Here is an 18,921-nt window from a genome sequence, read left to right on the forward strand (position 1 = left end):
AACTGGTAGATGACTGAATGGATGGTTCACTAGTGGATTTGTAAAATATACATTCATTAACAGTTGATTTTCTTAGACTTTATTTACCTTCAATGGTCTGGCAATAAATGAATGTGGGTTTACTAACGAGTCAGTGAAGTAAGACTGAAACAAAACATCACAAACTGAAGCCAACAGCTGACGTGACTTTCTAGCCAATAATGGAAGTGTAAGTTGATAAACCCACCCTGTTATCGATATATGGCTCCCAAACACCATCTTTTTTTTTTATACAGTCCATGGTTGCATCCTTTTATCACAGTCTTGTGCTTTTGCAGAAAGTAGTTTTTGTTAATCTCATCCCAAAATATGTTAGGTGGGTTTCAGAGTCTGTGCTCACAGTAAGACATCACACCGATCACCAATGAGTCATTTTAAAGCAGTACGTCCCCCACAGAGTTGCAGGAAAACACACAAGTCAGCTTTTTAAAAAAACAAAACAAAAAAACCCACACACACAAAGTGGCATCTCAGTTCATGTTTGTGTTTTTATTGGAAAAACAAAATGTAAAGACGAGCATGTACATCTTGGAATGCAGATCAACTGAACCAAACAGAACAGCTGGACTGGGCCGGGCCTCGCCGCACCCATACACACACCCACACACACACGCACGCACGCACAAACAGAAGATAGAAACACCGCAAAGCACCGACCCCCGTCCCCACTAAAGTGAACTTGTGTACACACACAGCATTTGAGGCAATGACATTTTATTCTTTCATCACTTCCTGTTAATCTAAAACCATTTGTTTACTCAATGTTGCGTCAAAAGCTGCTTGTGTATGTCGATCATCTTTAACCAACCGCCCTGAAACCCTACGACACACTCGCCGCCCAACATGGCTCAAAATTGTCACCCTGCCTTGAACAAAAGGTGAACACACGAAGGAAAAGTGACATGCCCGAAACACAAGATCTAAAATGACTTCTTATTTATTCTATTTTTATGCTTTTCTTAAAAATATCTGACTTCACTCAGGTAAGCAAACTGTGAAAGCTTCTTCCTTCGCTCAGCTAACCAACACCTCCTAGGCCGACCTGAGGACCACCGACTGCTTTCTCCTGCTGTGCTCTCGACGCTAACCCACGAAAAGCCTCATGCATGAAGAATAGAAATGAAAGAAGACAGGAAGTCGAGGAAGAAAGGCGATCGGCCGTCCCGAAACATCGCAGTGACGTCAGGAAGCCAGCTGCGCGGCGACCGCTCGGCTGTTGAGTTGAGATCTGATTGGGCAGCTCGGCGCTGAGATGGGAGAGGGGAGTGGGACGGAGAGGTGGGGGTACAAGCCAGTACATGCAGATTCAGTTAGTTTTTTTTTTTTTCCTTTTTGTGAACTTGTTTAATATGGACAGATCTGAGATTTTGAACATTCAGTTTAAGTTGTTGATACAGAACAGTATGATTAAATGTAGATTTTTGCAATAAGAGGTAAGTGAAACTTTTGACAGATTCTTTGTCTTTAACGCGAGCCCAGTTCACTTGGCGGTCATCATCTGGACAAATTCTGTGGAGAACGAAGAGGCGGAGAAAGAAAAGCCATCAGGAATTATAACACAGCAAGCCTCAGGACCAATCAGAGCTCTGGAGCTTCTAATAACACTCATGACCAAGCTCACCTTCGTAGTTGACCTGTCCGTCCCCGTCGATGTCTGCTTCCCTGATCATCTCGTCTACTTCCTCGTCTGTCAGCTTCTCTCCCAGGTTAGTCATCACATGACGCAGCTCTGCTGCACTGATGTAGCCATTTCCATCCTGACAAAGAGATGGGGAAAAGTGATCAGACCAACACGCGTGCCATTTCAGTGTTTCTCCGCATATCTACTCTGGATTTGTGAGGCAGGAGGTCAAATCCAAAAAAAGATCCCATTTTACTCTTCACCACATCCTCCAACGAGGAGCACGCTGGATTAGTTAAGAGTCATTTACAGTGAGGAGCTGTGGCTTCATATCAGAAGTGTTGTTATGAAAAGGGAATTTTATTTTGAAAACTGACTGGCCACTTCCTTCATTCCTATTTCTGACTTCCTGCTTTGAATATGACATGAGGCGAGTCAGTTTCCCCACACAGACTTAAGTCGAGTCGTTTAAATGCTTCAAATGCATCGGGACGAGTGCTGAGAACACACCGAGGGCTCGTATGGAAGTTTTTTTTCCCACAAGAATTTACCAGCTCTTTTCTACTCTTCTTATCAACAGGACGTCTATAAAGACCTACGCAATTTCTCTTGTTTCCAGTGACTGGAAATGGCTAGGAAAAGCAGCATAGTATGCCATCTTTCATAAATTTCCAACCATCAGAAATTAGACCGCGAGTGCCACCGATTGTTGGAGTGTTCTGATACCTTGCAAAGTGCCTTGACGCAGCTGTTATACTGACTGCAGCATTCATACGTCAAAATATGTATGAAAAACACTTAAACCAGGCCCACCTTATCAAAGACTCTGAATGCCTCCCTGATCTCCTCCTCACTGTCAGTGTCCTTCATCTTCCTCGCCATCATTGTCAGGAACTCGGGGAAGTCGATGGTCCCGTTGCCTAGGAGTAGGAGGTAAATATGACTCATCATCGATAAAAGGGTTATTTAAAAAAAGACAAGTTAGACAGATGAATCCTTCCCCCGTGTCGAGGGAGGACAGCAGCGTACCATCAGCATCCACCTCGTTGATCATATCCTGGAGTTCTGCCTCGGTCGGGTTTTGACCCAGTGACCTCATGACAGTGCCCAGCTCCTTCGTGGTAATGGTACCATCTCCGTCTTTATCGAACAGGGAGAAAGCCTCCTTGAACTCTGAACAGGCAAACGAAGAGAAGAAGAAAGGACATTTACACTGCAGCTGTAAAGACGCGAATAAAATTAGAAGTGTTTTATGGCATCACCTTACCAGCAATCTGCTCTTCTGTTAGTTGGTCAGCCTAAAAAAACAAAACAAAAACACCAAAGAGTGAATTAATATGCTATGTTATTACCAAGATTGATTAAGAAAAAAAAAAAAGAAATCCAATACAATCGTTTTGGTTCAACAAACTAAGCATTTTTTTTTCTTTTAATGAGACTTGATTATCTTTTAAATTGAGATTAATCAGATCCTGCCTCATCAGGCATCACAAACAGTGGTGAGAACTGCTTCTGTAAGCACTTTGTTGTGGTCGACTTGTGACATGCAAGCTTTGCCTGACAGAACTCTTCATCTTCGGTCATCATCTTCACAGTTTACCATAGCTTACTGCTTTTACTGTCATTTAATGATCTAAAATTTCCTTATTTCGAAAGGCTCATTTTAAAACTCCAGGATTATGTTACTTTGAAAGAGAGAAAGAAAGACAAACTCCTCACAACATCAACAAAAACACTGACAAGGCTTCAAGGCTTTTGATAATGACATTAGGAAGCAAATGCGGGGATTAATCAGGGATCTCATTACTTGAATCCAACCTTTATATCATCAAAGTGGATATCTGTTAGGTCTGCCACCAGCTTCGCTGCTTTTGGTTCTGTTTTTTTCACATCCCTGCCTCCACCTCCTATTCCTCCATCCAGTCTTAACCCTCCAGGCCCTCTGCGCTGCTTCAGATCCACACCTCTTCCTGCTCCACCACCACCTCCTCCTCCAGTTTTTATGGTCAGCCCATCGAGCGCTCCCCGCACCATCACCAAGCCCTCAGCCAGGCACTCAGCCTGCTTGCTGGTCTGGACGCCCTGCTTTTTTACTTCAGCCAGCTCGGCTTTGGTTCTCTGCAGGCAGTTCCTCAGGTCCTGCATCTCTCTGACAAGGCCATCCATGCGGCTTGATGACGAGTCCATCAGCATCTGCAGGAAGGCCCTGTAGCTCCTCTCCTGCTGCTGGATCAGCTCTTTATAGTAGTGCTGCTGTTCGTCCAGGAGGTCATAAACGGTGGACAAGCTCACCAGCTCGTCTTCTGCTGGGTAGACGGCGATTTTCTTGGGCAGCATGACGAGTGGGTGATAGCAGGAAGGGCAGGAACTGGGAGGAATGGGTGGATGAAAAAAATGGTTAGACATCTATCCGTCGCTTCTGATTGGCAGAAAGGATGGAAGGAGGAGACTTTGCCATGTTTCTGAATAGTTACATATTCAGGAACATGGATTATAAGATGCTAAAAGATGTTTTTAGTTGTCCTGGATGGGCAGACGGATGCATCAGTCGTCTCGTCTTTCAGTCATTCCAGTGTAGGTGGATGACAGAAGTTTTCCCCAGAGCAGAAAGAGTCAGCAGATTGGCACTGACCAGCCAGGTTGATGGAAAAGTTGCTCCACCTGTTGACGTTTTCCTGTGTGTCAGTCTCTCAGCCAAGCTTTCTATCCAAGTGACCAGGCACTGTTCTACCCTGGCTTCAACTGCCTCCAACAACTTTGGAGAACCCCTCTCTTAGCAGTGTTTCAGCCTCCCCGACACATGGACATTCAAAACCTCCTGCGGAGGCTCAACACATGAAGAGCAGCGGAACAAAGAAATCGAGGCTGGAGGAGGTCAGTGAAACTTATCAGTAAAATTGACATTAGGTGTGTGAGAGTAACGGGGTCCAGACCAGGGGGGAGGTCATGAGAGTTCAGTGTGTGTGTGCGTCTCCACATGTATATGCTAATCTGTCACCTGTCATCTCACTGCTACATTTGCAGCTCCCAGGGAGGATCGGTTGGCTAGTCATCTGACCTCCTGCAAAGCATCATGGTTCACACCAGGTGGACCCCTCGGGAAGTTCCCCTTTCTCCACTTACTAATTTGTCCCCAAAGCAGGCCAAACTTACACCTTCTCCTCAATGCAGATGTTTGTTTTTTTTAATTTTCAGTTTGTTTCTAGATTAAACTTACTACAAAAACTGTCTAAGGTGCCAAAACTATCAAAATCTATGCAGCTTTAGGGAATTCAGTTGCACTTTTGAATCACAAGGGTCATAAATAACGCTAAGAGTGCCTGTAATTGATTACTACGTCTTCTACAATGAACATGTAGCTTGCAAAGGGGGAACAACAATAGGACATGCATCCTGTTCATTTGTTTAGTTTTCCATTCCATTAATATGATACAGGTATTGGGTTAATAAGCTATAATCCTCACTGGGAAGACAATATCAAGCCTGACCTCATCATTGCTTTGCTCGTGAAAGATCTTATCATCTTTATATTTGTTTTTGGATGAACTTTATTGTGTTCATGGGAAGAAATGGTAGTTTAGATAAAAGCTATAGAAATACAAAAATATTATCATGATATTACGGCCCTAATTATTTAGCACAATTGCAGACTGGTTAACTAATTAGAAATCTATTTTTTAATAAAGTAGATTTCCTTGAACTTTGTGGATATGCTCAAAGGGAAAGCGAGAGGTCGGTCACATTAACAGCACTATCTACATGATCCTGTTTTAATAATAAAAACTGCCGGAAGCCAAACCTGAAACTGAAACTAAAATGGTAAAATGATCAATTACCTGATATCTGAATCAAAATATGCTGTGTACTCATGTGACCCAAGGGAAAGGCGGACACTAATGACGGCACTGATCTGTGTCAGGCCGAGCGATGGTTAACAAGCTGCTAACACCTCTAATATCCAGGCCAAATTCCTCTCAAGGCGCCTGGCAATAGAGCCGCGTCAAGTATGAGGGCTCTATGATTTCCTTCTACAGCACCCATGGGTATTATTCTGAAATGTAAAATTAAACTCCGTGCAGATGGCTTTGATTAAAGCCGAACACAACAGCTTCTGTTCCCTGTACTTTGACAGTTAAAGTGAACTCATGATGGACATGTCACGCAAGACAAGTCTGTCTGCTTTTAAACGAATCCTGCATATGTAAGGAAGTACAAGGAAGTACAGCTTCAGCCTACTTCCTGTGTCAACTTTCTCACGTACGTAGCTATAGCAACCACAAACTAACCACAGGGTAATTTCCCCCGCAGGAAATGGCCTTGTAAAGCAGCTTTTAGAGGTCATTATTAGGTGCGGGGACTAGATAATTAAAGTACAAACTCTGGAGCTTGAATTACATCAACCAATCAGAAGCAAGACTGAAACAAACATTAACAATGTCAAATCTAAGATAAAGCCAACAGTCTTCACTGGGGGTCATTCGACTAACTTGAACCATTCAGGACCTGAAGCGATTTCCCCCCTCAAATTCTTTCTTAGAGGGTTGATCAGCGCCAGGTGGGCAGCTTGAAATAACAGGTGTGCACCTTGAACCTGAAGGCTGTTGGTTTGTGTTCCTTTTCAGATGCAGGCATCTCTCAGATGACTAATTTTTTTGGACATGATCTCACAATGACAAAAATAAACATTATGAAGAACAGCCAGAGTAAACTATATTCTGATCTACGCCAGTCAACATCTGCACGCTTGTTCTCTATATGTCTAATACAGTAAATACACACACAGATACAGAGCTTTACATCTCCTGTGTCAAAACACTTTTTTTTTTTTAAAACAAACACTACTAATTAATCCATTATGCAGCCCTAATAAAAACAAGCTGAAAAATCAAACGCTCCCCTTCTGTAAGGAGTTGTTTTTCTGCTTATTCCTACAGAAAAAAAAAAAAAAAAGCCAAGTTCAGAGCCCTGTAGCCAATCCAAAAAAATTCAAATAAGAGAAGCTCCAACAACAATTATCTAACACTAACTTTAAATGTGCTACTGCAGAACAAAAATATGAAACGTAAGGCCAAGAAACACTCAAAACCGGCCCACTCAAGTAGGGCATAAACCTCTCCCAGTCGATGTGCAATGAGTTTGACTTCCCTGCTGCAGTGCTAACCAGGACAAAAGCTGCTACAACAGGTAAAGTGGAACTTTAATTACCTGGGACTGCTGTTTGCACTACTGTTAAGAGTCTGGGGTTTTTTGTTTTTTTGTTTTTTGCCCCTCACATAATTATATCATGCATATTTATATTTTTAGGCAGCAGTTTATGGTTGCATGTATTTGACTTCCTCTCTTTGAAGCCTAGACACATGCTAGCTTTATTATAGACTTTACACTGGGAAGTTCCACACCTTAATCTTATTTGTAGACATAATTTTACCTGATCGGACCGATATGTAAAGATTCACACTAGAAACTACAGCCAGAGTCATAAAAGAAAGAAATGTTTACAGTTTTATTTTAAATATGTTATTAAGTATCATCAGACTACCTGGTTAGGTTAAGGTACTGTTTTAAGGTCAGGTAGTAGTACCTGGTTAGTTACCAGTTAGGTTATGGCACTCTTAAAAACCACCTGGTGAAGTTATGACACCAAAGAGAACTCTGTTAGGTTTAGGTAATAAGGGGTATTTGGTTAGGGTATGCAGTAAAAACATAACCAGGCAAGTTACAACACTAAAAGCCACGCAGAGAGGTTTAGGTGCATTTATGTGCTTTAACCAAAAATGTTTTTTCAGTAAATGTTTTTTAAAAACATGACATCAAATACACACTGAACAAAAATATGAACTACAAAAGGATCAATTTTTATACTTAACAATAGGGTCCTGAATGTGTAAACGCAAGCAACTCCCTCCACAAGCTATAAACGACAAACCTGGGTGGGATGCTACCACTCCCCTGGAGACTGGCACAGTGCATTCATGGACACACAACCCAGGAACAGTGGTGTATGTGCGTGTTTAAATAGTATAAATAGTGTAACATGGTGATTGCAGTGCGCATCCACTGCAGATCAGACTTTTCATCTAGGATCATCAATCTGTACTTAAAAATGTGACGTCAAAACAGGTCAAACACGTTTTATTCTACGCAAAGCGTATGCATGTATGTACACCATAACCTCTGGCCTAATTAGGACTATCAGCGGCTTTTACAATGGTTGCACGTTGGACTTTGACAGCTCTTATCTACAACTGTTAAGCTAACGCCTATGATAATATGCACCCTTACATAAATGGTCTGAACATGAAGGGCAGATGTGCACCTTTATTTTACAGCTCCATGTCTCAGAATAATCAGCAGAGAGAGGCAACTCTCCTCCTGAGAAAATTAGCCATCCTTACATCCTTACTAAAAAACAGAAGAAAAGAAACCACCGGAAAATCAGACTATCGGCGAGGGGATCACTGTTAGCTGTGATGCTAACCAGCCAAAAGCTCCACCACAACTACCAACTGTGGCCACCTGTAACGAGTACTACCTCTCAGTTCTCAGTTTGTGAAGGTGCTTACGGCACCAAAATCTGCTGCAATTTCACAGAGTGGGCTCTTAAAGAGGGGGGGAGGAAAAAGCCGCGGTGGTAATAAACTGCTCCGCCCGCAGAGTCTCTGTCTAGTACCGCCACAGTATTAACATTCGTCCCTGAGCGCTCTACTACGGAGATATTTCAACCCCGCATCTGGCTTCCAGTCAAGTTCACACAGCTTAAATCCACACACATCTCAAGGCACGGCTGGTTAAAATACTCACCATGTCTGTGCGGAGTTCCAACAGCGGGTCTGCTAACGCTACGGGGGAACAGAGGGAAATGGACGGTCGCCACAGAGCAGGAGGGCTGGCTGCTGCTTGGGGGCGGGTACGCAGGACAAAGCACCGCCGCACAGCTCTCACGGTATTCCTCCGCAAAGACCAGTGAGTATGGCTCCCGCGCTCGCTGCACGCGTTCATACGCACCATCTTGTCATTTTTAATTTAAATCCAGAGAAGTTAGGAGTTGGAATAACCGCACTTAGTTAGAAATCAGGAAGGAAATCAAAGTGGAACTGTTTTTCAATTGAATGGTAAGGTCTATATTATTACAATGCTTGGGTAGGTTGGTGGTGTTGGGAGTACATATACTTTAGGAAAGGATGTGATACAAGAGGTCCAGGCTTCGTTTCTTTTTATTTTGCCAGGAAAATAGGAAACGGCTTCGGAAATTTAATGAAACATGTGCAAATATGCACAAAAATATAGTACACAAGTCTTGTCCTGTCTTCCTCCATTTGCCACTAGCCAGTCATGGCAGATGGCTGCCCCTCCCTGAGCATGGTTCTGCTAGTGGTTTCTTCCTGTTGAAAGGGAGTTTTTCCTTCCCAAGGTCGCTAAATGTTTGCTGATGGGGCGTAGACACTCACTGTTGTACTCTCTATTCTGTATATATTGACAAACACTCCAAAAGACCAGTTGTGTAATTTTGTTCTGTTTCTCTTCATTAAGAATAACTTCTTGACAGCCAATCTTCCACAGAGACCGTTTCTGATAACGCTTTAATGAACAGGAGATGGATCTACTGAAGCTCCAGATGCATCTCTCAGGTCCTGTGTTAGGTCTTTACTGGATTTTTTGTTCCCCTGTTTCTTAAATACTTGACTCTTGGATATGGTTCATCTGCTGTAGATATTTTTTAAGGTCGGCACTTCTTCTCTTGTCTTTGACTTGTCCCATTCTCTCATTATTTTCTAAGGAACCACAATGCTGAGATGCCTAAAGATACAAATGATCTGTAGACACAACACTGGTCTGGTTCATCCTGTGAGTGAGGTGCCTTTTCATCCTTGAATGATTCACTGCTCAGTATTGAGTGGCTTGATAAACAAGTAAAATATGTTATTTTGAAAATGGTCGGGTACAAACAGCCAATGTCCAAAGAAAACAAGAAAGATCTTCAGAAACTCTGGAGAACTATAACTTCACTGTCAATGTAAATGTGCTTTTGCAGAACATTTGCTGCTTGAGTTTCAAAATTTAAATGTAGGAATAACATAAAATGTTGCTTTTTAAATGACTATAAGGACTTTTTTTTTATGTATTTAAAACATGAATGTGAATGACAAATATGCTGTAGGCTTTAAAATTTTTAAGTGGGACACCTGGTCACCCTAGTTGCAGGAAATGTTGAGCTTTAAGTATCCATCACCTGGACATGGTATGTTATTTCACCATTTTTGACAATGTGGTGGAGTCGGGGGATCATAGCACTGAGCTTACATCATGGTGGATGACCCACTCTACCTGTTAAACCACAACCACTCATATGCTGCTCTCACACCACATTTCTTATTGTGTGACAAAAGATCACGCTCCAGGAAATAGGGGGGGAAAAATGCTACAGCCTGAAAAGAAATGGTAAACATAGATAGATGTAGCTTCCGGCTCTGCAAAGTGGTGTTCTCATGAAGTCCCCCAAAACCATTCTTTCATTGTACTGGCCACCAGGGCGGGATACCTGTGATTGACTTAATATCCCATTTCGGGTCATCACTAATAAAACGTTTGGTCAATTTTTGTAAAGTTTGGTTACTCTGAAAGGAGGATTATGCAGTACATTCTCATGGACATTAGCAAAGGCAGTGCCAAAATGCCTTAAACATTTTGCAATGGTCACCTACTGGAAAAGTTAGAAACATCTTCATGGCCTCAGTTGCTCTTTTCAGGTCACAATGAAAAAAAAAAAGATTTTGGAAACTTTAAAGATTACCAGGATGATTATCCACAACATGAGTTTGCAGTGTACCTGGTTTACACTCATATCTACCGCTCGGGTGTCACGTCTGATTTCAACACACTAGCATGTTCAGATTACCAAGTTTAGAGGAGAAATAAACATATTTACCGCACAATACAGACCATCAAGTCTTAATTTGGGATCTAATTAATTAAATGTAATTAATTACACATGGTGAGGTTAATGTTAACTAGTGAAACCAGCAGGACTGGCCTCATGTGTCAGTCAAGCTTCACTTTCCTCCCATTAGTTATTGCTGTAATACTAAAAACATTTAAATCAGCATGTTACCTGCCCACTTTTTGCCATCGCCACCAAATACAGGTTAAGGTTTAATTATTATTTTTTTAATTGCAGTTAAAAAAAAATTACAAAATAACATTGCTCACAAGCATAGCATGGTATGTGTTTTGGTGTTGTTTATGGCCATTAATTATTTTCTGTATTTACTTTAGGGTTAGATGGAACAATGGCGCTTACTTAATTTTCCAACAGCTGGTTACGTGAATATGTGGATCTTATATCGTTTGGCTTTAAACATTAGTCTGCCCACTGCACAAAACTTGCAGTTTCACTCTGTACAATTTGACTGTTTAAGAGCATCGACAGTCCCATTAGGTTGAGGCATCAGTTGGTGAGTCAGCCCAGACATTTCAAATGTCATCTGTCGCGAGAATAATGAGAGGAGCTTTCTGAATATGGTTTGCTGTTTTCAAAATGTAAAAAAGGCTTAAAACATTAGTTTTTTCCTTTTATGCTGAAGCCACTGGAATGATTTCTACATATGGTTTTGGATTGCTCTGTATTTATTGGTCACATTAACACATATTAAAGTGATTAGGAATAGTACTGCAGGTTATGTATTTGCAGAAATAATATACTTACATTTTCATCACATAATTTAGGAGCTGCCAGCCTACATTTTTGGCTTTGAGAAACTCTCTATTAAACCTTATCCAGTCTAAGTATCCATGATAAAGTATCATTTTAAATAGAGTGCTGTTACCTGTCAGCACCTGTCCACTCTCCAATTAAATAAAAACCTCTCTTTATGGCGTCCGTTCAATCTCAAGGTGGTTTCTCTTTTATATATATTTACATTTAAGGCAAAATTAATGTCATCTGGCGATCCATTGGCGTCATTATGTTTCATGACAATTAAAAATATTAAAAAATATATCAATATCAATAATTATTATGACCTCAATAACGCGACACTAACACGCTAGCGCGGCCGCGCAGAAACTGACGGACTACTTTGTGTAACGATCTTTTATACAGGCGGAAGGATACGCTCTAAACAGCGCGGCTGACGGCACTGGGTACAGTTGCAGTTTTGATTTTGAGAGCCGGATTCTGATTGGACAGCGCGGACCCGCAATGTGCTGCATGCTGTAAGGAGGCTGCTGATTGGCAGGAGGGGATCTGCAATGCGTCAAACCACAACGCGTCTCCACCGCAGTTGTAGACAGACCGGAAGGCGGGTAAGATCTGCCAGGTAGTTTACAGGTGTGTGGCAAGCAGAAATTAAGACGTGTTATCCTCTTTTTATTTAAAATTGCACTTTTAAATGTATTTGTAACAAAGTTTGTTGTACAATTGTTGAGTAATAGAATAAAACTGATATCCACCTGAAAGTTAAAACTGTCTGCATGAATGTTTTGTTTGTTTTCTGACTCTGTTTGAAAAACTAATTGCCCCCTGCTTTTAAATCATGAATTAACTGTGATTAACAACACAAGTTAAATTTTACGAACCACACTCAAGAGAAGTAGACTAAAGATGTCAAAAATATGTATTGGTGTCACTTTCCCATATATTTATCATCATGTCACATTTTAAAGAAACCAAGTAACATACATCTATCAGTCTGGAAATAGTTATAAAGTTTATAAAGTCTAAAAAATTTTGGACTCCAGCAAACGCCGGAACAAGTCTTCATAAGTTAGATAGTATCTTAGCCCCAATATCAGGGGCTAAGACTCTGCACAGGTGCGTTTACTGCTGCTGTTGGAGTCGTTTTAAAGGTAGAAATGCCATTAGAAATCAGAAGAGAGCAGTTAATACTGAACTACTGGGACATGGTCAAGATCTTTCAACAAAAACTATTCTCCAACCCTGCTGGGAAAAAGAGAAAAGAGAATTGAAGAGCTTTGGGTGAACAGTGAGGCAGGAAGCAGCTGAACTTAATCTGAACAACATCAGCATGAATCAATCTCTACCATTACCTGTAATACCACAATGGATACTCCCTGATGCTGTAGCAGATTTCAAACTATTGGACAAAAAGAACAAGAATAGGGGTTTTATATTAAACTCGCATACAATGCAGACATACAAGTTATGTCAAAATCTACACAGATGCATCAAGGAATTCATCCAACCAAAGCGGGACAATATTTATTGTTCCTGAGTTTAATGTCAAAGTAAGGAAAAGGATCAGTGACGGACTATCAGTGTATAGTTTCAATACTGTTAGCTGTCCAGTGGATTGAAGATGCAAGACCACTAAGATCTGCGATATGCTCAGACTCGAATTCAAGACAGTCACTCAGCATATAGAGCATGTTTTAATGCACTGTCAGAAACATGATGCCAAAAGAAGACAACTGATCAAAAACCTTGGTGATATGAAAGTGAAACTGGACTTAGTTGATTTATTTTGTAAGAAGTTGAAAAGTGAAAGTTATCAGGCCTTTTTTTTTTTTAAGGCAGACTAATTTGTTTGGGGGGGATTTGAATTATCGATTTTTTAAATGTTTTTTTTATATATATATTTTTATTATTTTTTTTACTTTTTCTTTCTTTTCTTTTTTTTTTACATTTTGGTCCACGCTCCACACCAAATGGTGGCGGTAATGCAACATTTTGCTGTTTGCCAACCCCCAATAAATAATATAGAGAAGAAGACTAGAAAACTTCAGTGGGATGTTTTTGTCCACAAATGGAGAAAACTTGGGACCGTGGTGAACCTTCCCAGAAGTGTCCGGTCCACCAAAATTACTCCAACATGGACAGCTAATCCAGGTGGTCACAGAAGAACCCATAGTAAAATCTGAAGAACATCTAATGGGGGAGTTTCATGGCAAAAAGCAGTGCTGACCAAAAAGAAGACAAAAATTCATCTCACATTTGCCCAAAAAGATCTTCAAAATGTACGAGACTTTGGGGAAGATATTTGGTAAAATCTGAGGTTTTTGGAATGGTTGAATCTCATTACATCAGACACAAATCTAACAAAACATTTTATCACAAGAACACAGCAACAGTCAAACATCGTGGGGATAGTTCAGTGGTCTGAGGCTACTTAAATGGTTCAGGACCTGAACAACTGAACAACTTAATTGATGGAGTCATGAATTCTGCTCTCTGCCAGAAAATCCTAAAGGAGATCATCATTTTGTTTCCTTATGCTCATAAACTGTGTTACCCTGCAAGAGTAGTAATGGGTAGATGACGTCTCATGGAGTGTATGAAACCTTACTGTGTCGACACTGTGTTAGTGTGCTGCTCAATAGCGACATCTGCTGGATATTAAAAACAATCCCATGCAGCTCGGATTCAAAGGAGCTTGCAAAGAAAGATCGGATAAAAAAGTATGGAGAGACTGAAACAGCTAACTGTAAAAGTATGTCAAATGTAGATTTTACAGAAATCTTTGTTGCAAAGAAATGTAAGTAAAAAAAAAAGTGAAATAAAAGTGAGTTTTGTTGGGAAAAATACATGCTTGTGACAGTGGGAGTGGTTGTGTACTTGTAAGTGAGGGGTAAAGGCACAGTTTACACAATTTTTATTAAAAATGTGACGTTTTTGTAATATGTTGGGACCAAGGTGAAAGTGGTTATACACACTTTACATCTCTTTCTCATACCTTTCTGAAAGGGAAGGTCAAGGAGGTGAAGCAGCTTCTGAACCCCTCATCTTCTATAAAGTTATGCGGCTGACAGTATTTAATGATCATGTTCAGCACAGCCTGCTTGCTTTCTAGAAATTTAGACCCCAAAATGGAAATATATGTCTCCCAATCTACAGACTTTAAACACCATTTCTGCACACACCCTGTATCACACTCCTCTATACTCAGTTCTATGTATCAGTCCATTACAGGATAGTGGTCACCTCCTACAAACACCTGCAAGTGAATCTGACACTAATGTGTGATTGTCCTTCCAAAGAGACGCCAGATCTGCTTGACCACCTGAAGATTGATGATCTTATTAAAAAAGAAACACCAGGCATGTTGCCAAGGGACTGTAAAAGATGCCCTGGGCAACATTCAGACAATGCCTGCAGATGCTGGGGTTAATGGCATCTTTATTGGCAATCATGCCACTAGGTGGACTGCATATGAGGGAGCGTCAGAGATGGGTTACATCACTGAACCTTTGCCAAAAGCGCCACATCAGAGTGACAACAGACTGCGCCGCAGCACTTACACCACTGGAGAAATCCCACAACCAGGAAGGTGGAGACTATGCCTGTCTCATGGGCTGGAGAGCCACACATGAGGGTAGTTAAAAACAGAAATTATCTGATATATGACGCTAAAATTTACAGCAATCATTATAAACGTTAAACTTTTCTACTGTGAACAGTTCAGCAGAAGGTTTGGTTTTGACACAGAATGATCACTATATCAAATTATACTGTAATACATTAAAATACAAGTACTGATGACCAGAGTACACATATGCTACACTTTTTAAATTTGTGGTTGACATCAAGAAAAGACAACAAAAGTCACCTTGTTTTTAATTTTGATTTCTTTTTTTTTTATTTCATTATAGTGCAAATTAACTTGGATGAGTGACAAAACGTTTCTCCCACAAAACGCTACGTCCAGATGAACAGAATCAACTTTTGGAGATTTACTTTCCTGGATGATTGAGAATGCATCAAGACCAGTTTTTGGATAATTTCTGCTTCAAGATTTTGAGAGAAGCAAGGCAGTGGAAAAGTCAAGGTCTTTAGTCATCGCTGCCCTTAAAACAGCATCTGAAGGGATACATAATAGCTCTTCCCACTGCTCCAAAGAACCTGGCAATTTTGGACTTTTGTGGAGGACTTGTGAGGACACCCAAATTGATTTTCAAATGCTTCAAAATAGCCTCATCAAATGAACTATCACCTGCCCAAGCAGCATTCATGACCTGTTCTGTGGAGCCAAACTCCTTGATGAGTCCTTTAAACAATTTTTTGGTCAATTGACTCACATTCTTGTCCAGATTTGTTATAGACTCCTCAATGCTGATTTCAGGTTGCACCAAGTTCTTGACATGTTCAATAATGTCTTCTAAGTTTTTGTTAGCTAATGAAAGCAGAGGCTTTTTTAGGCTCTTTTTGTACTGAGCCATGAGTCTAGCTATTAGACACATGGCAAGGTACTCGGCTGCTGCCTGAGATGACACTGACAATTCTGAGAGCTTTTCCTCTAACTTTTCTGAGGGTTTCTCTTTAGACATTTCAGACAGTTTTTCCTCTAACTTTTCTGAGGTTTGCTCCTCAGACTTTTCCGAGGGTATGTCCTCTGAGAATCTGTCCTCTGACTTTCCAGACATTTCCTCCTCCATCCTCTCGAGAACTGGTGTTGAACTTGAACAAGAGGATGTTGAGCGTTTCTCTGGTGACTTGACCTGCTTTTCCAGAGACGCTGGTCTAGAAGGACAGGGTTTTTTAGATTCTCTGCCACTTTTCTGAGAATAGTCTGATTCTGTGTCTCTTGCCCGTTTCTGTCCCTTTGCAATGACCTTTTGGATCTCTTCAACAGCATCAGACACTTTTTTCGCTCTGAACAATTTCATCTATTGTTTCATCATCAACCAAAAGCAGAATATTTTGCAAAAACTTTCCAACTGCGTCTTCTATGATTACATAGAGGACTTCAGGAGAAAAGAAAACTCTCGATTCAGCTACTTGCTGTGGTGTCCTGGAGATGACGGAGTCTGATAGACTTCTACCCATAACAATTGTGGGAATTTGGTATACACGACTTATCACTAAATGGTCGTACAGTTTCTCTGTCAATTCTCTCGAGAAATTTTTCACTTTCTCACTTATGTTAATGTTTTCGAGCCTTTCTTGGATAATGCCATGTTCTTTCTCCTTTGTGAACTCGCTGTATATGTCACTAAGTTCAGATTTGATGACATTAAAGCTAGTTGGAGTAGCAGATTTGATCATGTTTCCCAGAGTAGATGAGCTTCTAGAAGAGGCACGGACAGACATGCTAGAATTTGAACGAGGAGTTTCGCATGCTGAACCTGGGAGGCTGACACTCATACTGTCGTGGGAACCTATTCTCTCAGTTTCAGGGGAGTGGGTTACCTTTGACCAGGGCCGTGCAGAGAGGTTTAAAGGGGCGGGTGTTCAAGCCCCTATAGCCCCCCCCCCCCCCCCCCCCCCTCTGCACGTGCCTGCCTTTGACAGACTAATAAAATAGTCTTTGCTCTTCTTTGCTGTTGTTTTCAGCTCCCCTTTCATCTTTTCAAAATGTTTTCCTGCAATCTTGGAAAAATGCAGTTTGCGTGATTTTTGCGGTGCGGAAGGAGCACGTGAGGTAAAAAACTCTCTCACTTTATCAAAGATGATTCCCCCGTTGAATCCAGATTTGGGTGAGGTACATTTCTCACTGTGACAAGAATAATCAGTGTCAGTGCACTGGAGATTGTCAAGTACAATATTGACAATGTCAGCTGCAATTTTTTCTACTCAGGTGGAATACTTTCTGCCTGCCTTTCAGCTTCTGCACATTCCCCACTTTCTGAACTTTCTTTCTTTTCTGAAAGTTGCTCTATTTTAGCAGGTGGCTCACTTTCCATATCTCTGTCATCATCCGATAATTCATCATCTGTAAAATCTGAATCTTGACACCAATTGGTCAGAATCTCACTAACCTCCTGGGTGGCTGATTTGACTGAGATGCTGGACTCAATGCTATCTTTGCTGGACTCAGACTTACTTGAATCGCTTTCCTTTCCCATGCACGGGCATTTCAGTTTACTTGCATATCTTTTCAAGCATGAGAGAGCATGGGAAACCATGACACGCAGTTTTCTAATATTACGAATTGCCCCACTGACGTAAACAGCGGGGTCTGATGGTAAATTGAAGTGCTCTCTGACCAGGGTGACTATCAATTTGACCTTATTTGAAATCTCCTCCTCAACCATCTTTGTCAGCTTTTTAGCACTGTCACATATCTGCTTTGGGATGTTGAGCAGGTTTGCAATAGTGATTGAGATGGAGTCACAAAATGATGGATTTGTTTCTATTTCTGCAGATGCATCGCTCTGAATGACGGGAAGAGCACGTCTCAAAATGTTGGCTGAGGTGATCTGTATGATTTCAGAAATCATATCAGCCAAAACTGCTTGAATATCAGAATCCCAAGCTCCATTTTCTATTAAAGTCCACTGTGCATCAGAGAGCGTGTTGAAGGCGTTATTGATAATCGGTAACAGCTCATCTGGTGATACGACCAGTGGGGTTTGAGTATTATAATCTTGTGTTGCAGACATTGTTATTTCACACGGATTCTCTCTGTGAAAATCTTCCTGAAATGCTAAACTTTCTGAATTGAAAGAGCGTGGTAAGTTTGACATGTAACTACTGTCGAGGGGGTCTCTGGTAGTGATAACGTTTTGACTTGGCTCCTATTTAAGGACTCCCGGATCAAAGGAAAACCACATTAAAGGACTTCTTTGACGTAACACATCAAAATCTTCTATGACTTAAGTCGTTCAAATGCACGAGAATTCGCGCATGCGCAAACGCGTTAAGCTCTTTTTCTTTTTAACTTTATTTAACAAACAATGAGTATACAACATACGAACAGATGAAGTATACAAAACAACCGAACATGAACACAAAAAGCCAAGGGTAAAAGAAAAAGGTAACAATTATAAGAATACACGCAAAGATTCACATACATATATTGTTTTGAGAGCCTTTTCGTTGGTGGAGTCTGATATTGATTGTATGTAAATTTCCACATCCTTAAAATAATGACAGAAATATGGTGTTTTGTTAGTAAATTTACATTTATGGATAAAAAATTTAGCTAAAAGTATTAACAACTTTATCATAAAAAACATTTATCATACTTCTTGGGGAACTTAAAGAAACAGAATAAAACATTTTCCCAACGTAAAGAAAACTTCCTTAAAATATGGACAATAACAAACCTGCTAAATTCCTTCCAGAATCTCTGTGTAAAAGAACAGTACCAAAAAAGATGTGTCACAGTTTCTGGATGATCCCCACAGAAAGTACAATTAGTAGTTATGTCCCTTTTAAATTTTACCATGTAGTGACTGGCTGGATAACATTTATGTAGAATTTTAAATGAGACTTCTTTCACCTTATTTACAATCAAATATTTATGGGGGACCATCCAGACTGTCTTCCACTTGATATCTGGAACATATCGGTTCCAATAAGATGT

The 18,921-nt window shown here is 40.7% G+C and overlaps 1 protein-coding gene and 1 long non-coding RNA gene across 2 annotated transcripts; one reads left to right on the forward strand and one right to left on the reverse strand.

The window, feature by feature from the left end:
- Positions 1–509: 509 nt before the first annotated feature.
- calm1a (calmodulin 1a) lies at positions 510–8,599 on the reverse strand. Its single transcript, XM_004559302.5, has 6 exons — positions 8,462–8,599; positions 2,928–2,958; positions 2,690–2,833; positions 2,474–2,580; positions 1,661–1,796; positions 510–1,548 (listed from the first exon to the last, which is right to left on the reverse strand). The coding sequence occupies exons 1-6, from the start codon at positions 8,462–8,464 to the stop codon at positions 1,520–1,522; spliced, it is 450 nt and encodes a 149-aa protein (XP_004559359.4). The 5' UTR covers positions 8,465–8,599; the 3' UTR covers positions 510–1,519.
- A 24-nt stretch (positions 8,600–8,623) lies between these two features.
- LOC143413901 (uncharacterized) lies at positions 8,624–12,104 on the forward strand. The gene is made up of 3 exons (XR_013094459.1): positions 8,624–8,772; positions 9,191–9,505; positions 11,760–12,104. It is a non-coding gene; the product is annotated as an uncharacterized LOC143413901 (long non-coding RNA).
- The last annotated feature ends 6,817 nt before the right edge of the window (positions 12,105–18,921 follow it).

This window comes from Maylandia zebra, linkage group LG19, assembly GCF_041146795.1.
Source record: "Maylandia zebra isolate NMK-2024a linkage group LG19, Mzebra_GT3a, whole genome shotgun sequence".
NCBI lineage: Eukaryota > Metazoa > Chordata > Actinopteri > Cichliformes > Cichlidae > Maylandia > Maylandia zebra.

Coding starts and splice junctions, on each gene's coding strand:
- calm1a (XM_004559302.5), bottom strand. Junction 2,581..2,689: donor CAACGAGGTGGATGCTGATG/GTACGCTGCTGT, acceptor TCCTACTCCTAG/GCAACGGGACCATCGACTTC. Junction 1,797..2,473: donor CATTCAGAGTCTTTGATAAG/GTGGGCCTGGTT, acceptor TCTCTTTGTCAG/GATGGAAATGGCTACATCAG.